Source organism: Suricata suricatta, chromosome 2 (genome assembly GCF_006229205.1).
Source record: "Suricata suricatta isolate VVHF042 chromosome 2, meerkat_22Aug2017_6uvM2_HiC, whole genome shotgun sequence".
Lineage (NCBI taxonomy): Eukaryota > Metazoa > Chordata > Mammalia > Carnivora > Herpestidae > Suricata > Suricata suricatta.
In genome coordinates this window covers 5,422,600-5,425,919 of record NC_043701.1, presented here as the reverse complement: position 1 = coordinate 5,425,919, position 3,320 = coordinate 5,422,600, and the positions used below count along the sequence as shown (strand labels likewise).

The 3,320-nt window shown below is 63.1% G+C and overlaps 1 protein-coding gene and 1 long non-coding RNA gene across 3 annotated transcripts in view; one reads left to right on the top strand and one right to left on the bottom strand.

Moving 5' to 3' along the window:
- Window positions 1–3,320, bottom strand: part of SMARCD3 (SWI/SNF related, matrix associated, actin dependent regulator of chromatin, subfamily d, member 3) — a 26,910-nt gene that overhangs the window by 6,420 nt on the left and 17,170 nt on the right. The window contains exons 1-2 of one of the 2 annotated variants that reach the window (XM_029921228.1): window positions 3,098–3,314; window positions 35–196 (exon numbers count right to left, since the gene is read on the bottom strand). In XM_029921228.1, the coding sequence (XP_029777088.1) occupies window positions 35–196; window positions 3,098–3,175 (240 nt within the window). In that variant the 5' untranslated portion in view covers window positions 3,176–3,314. Of the gene's footprint in view, window positions 1–34; window positions 197–3,097; window positions 3,315–3,320 lie in introns of those variants that run through there. The other variant, XM_029921236.1, reaches the window with a different exon arrangement.
- The window catches only part of LOC115277239, a 5,022-nt gene continuing 4,330 nt past the window's right edge, over window positions 2,629–3,320 (top strand). Inside the window, exon 1 of the long non-coding RNA XR_003902316.1 lies at window positions 2,629–2,790. This is a non-coding gene — a long non-coding RNA (uncharacterized LOC115277239). The remainder of the gene's footprint in view (window positions 2,791–3,320) is intronic.

Genomic DNA, 3,320 nt, shown 5'->3' with positions numbered 1-3,320 from the left:
GGGCGGTGGGCACCGGCTGGCCCTGGCTCTGGGCCTGGCTCTGGCCGGGCGGGGGCGCTGCTCGCTTGCGGGCGGGCTCCATGCCCGCGGGGGCCAGGCCGGGTCGCACGGCGGGGCTGCCCATGTACGGGGAGCCCGGGGGGCCCATGGGCGCCCCCTGGTGGGGCATCCGGGCTCCAGACGGCATCCCGGGGCGCTGGGGGTGGGGTGGGGACGGAGGGGAAGCAGAAACAGGCGCCCGCCGCTCAGACCAGGGCCCCGGTTCCAGGCTCGGTGAGCCGCGTCTCTCCCACCCCAAGCCCCCCGGCCGGTGACCCTGGTGCCGCCAGCGTGAGCGAGGGGTGGGAGGGGCAGGGGCGCCGCAACCACGCGGCTGGGCGGAGGGGGCTCTGCGTCTCGCTGCGGGAAGCTAACTGAAGCCAGGCAACTGCACCGGGCATCGCCAGCCTCGGATTTGCGGAAGGTGCCGCCGAAAATGAATATTAATGGCGCCTTTCAACCTTTGCAGAGGATGTTCCCATCCACTTGCTCCTCTGCGAGACAGACTGAGGAGGGTCCTTCCATCCCCACTTGACAGATGAGGCAACCGCGGCTCAAGGAGAAAAGCGACCTAGCCAAGGTCACGCAGCTCCTCCTGGCAAAGGCAGCGCCCGAACTGCCGTTTCCTGAGGGGCCGGGGCTGGTCGCTCCCTGCAGCTAGAGGCCCGGCTCCCTGCTAGGACTTCTGCCCCTGTTCCCCTCTTTGCTTCCCAGTCCACTTCCTGGGCCGTCTTGCCCTGCACCCGCCCTCCCCATCTAAACCAGTTCTTCTCGGGGGGGGGGGGGGGCCCTGATTTTGACCCCTCAGCCCCCATCCACACCCCTTTTGGCTGATTCCAAGCCTCCAAACCCAGGGGCTTTGAAGGCTTAGATCCCCACCGCCACCCCCATAATTTGCTCCCAAGGTGAAGGCTGGAGGCCACCAGAGACAGTGAGGTCACACCCTATCAGGATTCTAAGAGAGGTTGGGGGCAGCAGGGCTGGAGGTGGGCAGCCCAAAGGGCTTGGATAGCTCAAAGGCACTGGCAGTTCCTTTGACATCTGTCTCCCCCTTCCTGTCCGCCTGGATTTCCAGAGATGCTTCTTCCATCCTATGGACCTCCTCTGCTGCTCCCCCTGTCCCAGGGAGGTAGGAAGTCAGGGCTCAAGGAAGCCACTGAGAGCAAGACGTGGCAGGTGTGTTCCCTCACCACCTCAGATGGGATGTAGATGAGATGCAAATTCATTAAATGAGGTGTTTCACAGATTTTTTAAATCCCACTTGTCCAGATTCCAGAAGAGGGATTGGGGAAGGCCAGAGGGGCTGTAAAGTGGAGGGTGGGTGTGATGGGGACAAAGAGAGCAGGAAGATTAGGGAACTGGGGGTCCAGCCCCTGTGCCCCTGCTCCCATTTACTTGCTACACACTTTGCCCCCTGGAGTGCAGATGGCCCCCCCCCCCCAGCCCCAGGCACAAGGAGGAGCCCTAGGCCTGAGCTGGGTGAATTCCTTCTAACTGCCAACCCTCCCTTCTGTCCCCCTTGCCCTGCACTGTGTCTAACCCTAACTCCGGGCCAGCCAGCTGTCTCCATCCATCTGTCCCCCAGTGAACACTGCCTGTCCGTGTGGCTGCCTCCCCCACCCCACCTGACCCTGTCACTCATATCTCACTCATCTGGGTGGCCCAGAATGGAGCCTAGGCCCCGCTCCACCAGCATAGATGGGGGACTGGGAGTGGAGCGGTGGGACTCACAGCCACCCAAGAACCGAAGTTCTAAGTTGGCTAAATAAGAAAAAAATCCACGTGGATGGCCCCTCTCTCTCGTAGATGGGCCTTTTTTAAAGGGACTCCCCCAAGCAGCAAGGTTGGACTGGCAACTCAGCTGACAGACACAGGCACCCCTGGGAAGTTGCCCCAGGGGCCTCTGGGACTGGAGGACAGGCTGCCCCAGTGAAACCCCCTTCACCCAATCAGCCGCTCTACCATTCTTCAAGGCCAAGCAATACTTGCTGATCTGCTGAAGAGGCCCTGAGAGGGAAACTTCCAGAGTCCCCAGAGGGCTGCGCCAGCTACTAGGGCCACCCAACAAAGGGCCAAGATCCTAGGAACTCTGGCCTCCCTCACTGGGAACGTGACTTCTTTGGGGTCACAACCAAATTTGGCCATAGTCAACTTGACTGCGCCCTCTGTACTCAACTCCAACCCACCCCCAGGAGCCATCTCAAGACTTGGCGCCCCTGGCTCTCCCGTTGCACTGCCCGCGGCACGCCTCCCAACCTGGCGCCTGCCGCCTCAGCCTCAGGTCCCTTCCCTCAGGCTCTCTGGGGGCCTTCCGAGCAGGCTTGTGGCAGGACCGAGCTGTCCTGCCCTTTAGGTCTCCAGGCCTCACATCCCTGACTCCAACCCTTCCTTCACACCTTTGAGGCATCAAGGACATCAGCTTCTGGTGGCTTGAGTCTGCCAAGGGGATCCTCAGACCGCTTAACTTGGGGTCTGTCCCTAGAGGGGGTCTCTCTCTGACCCCCGTGGCAGAGGCCATGCGCAAAGCCCCAGAGCCCTCCTGCCAGGACGCAGAGGTTGCTCAGCCAGAGAGCTTCCCGCTCACAGTGCCTCCAGGGTCACCTGCTCCTGGCTCTTGGAGACACAGAGAGACACTGTCCCAACGGAGGAGCAGACAACCCAGCCTACCCATGCCATGTCCCCCACCCCCACCCCGGGGGGCAGAGGGAACACCTGGGCCCACCAGGAAGAGAACAGAAGACAACGCGTCAGGTACGGTGGGGACTCCCCCGCTTGGGCGGGTCGGGGGGGTCAGTCCCCAAGTCCCACCCCCAGCCCCTGACAAGGACCCATGCAAACGCCTCTGGTCCCCGCCCGGGCACCCATCCCCGGCCCGCCGCCTGACGACGTGTTCGAGTGCCAGGGCGCCGGCACAGTCCCGGGGCTGGGCCGCTGGGGCCGCGGCGCCCCTGCCAGAGGGGTGGGAGAGCGGGAGCCCCCTCCCGGCCCCTCCCGATCATCCCTCCATTCAGCCCGAGCCAGCTCGCTCACCCTCCCCCGCTAACTTTCCCCCACTCACCACCCCATGGACCAGAAACTCAAAAAGTTTGCTTTTCGTGGCTTTGCGCGCCCCTCCGGCAACTTCGTCCGCGGCCATCGGGGTGGGCTCAGCGGCTCCTCTCACTCTCTCTCTCTCTCTTCCTCTTTCTTTCCCTTTTCTGCCTTTTTTTTTCCTCCAACTCTCCCCTCTGAGTCCTGCTGGGCTCTCTCACACTTCTACTCGAGCGGAGTGGGGAGGGGGC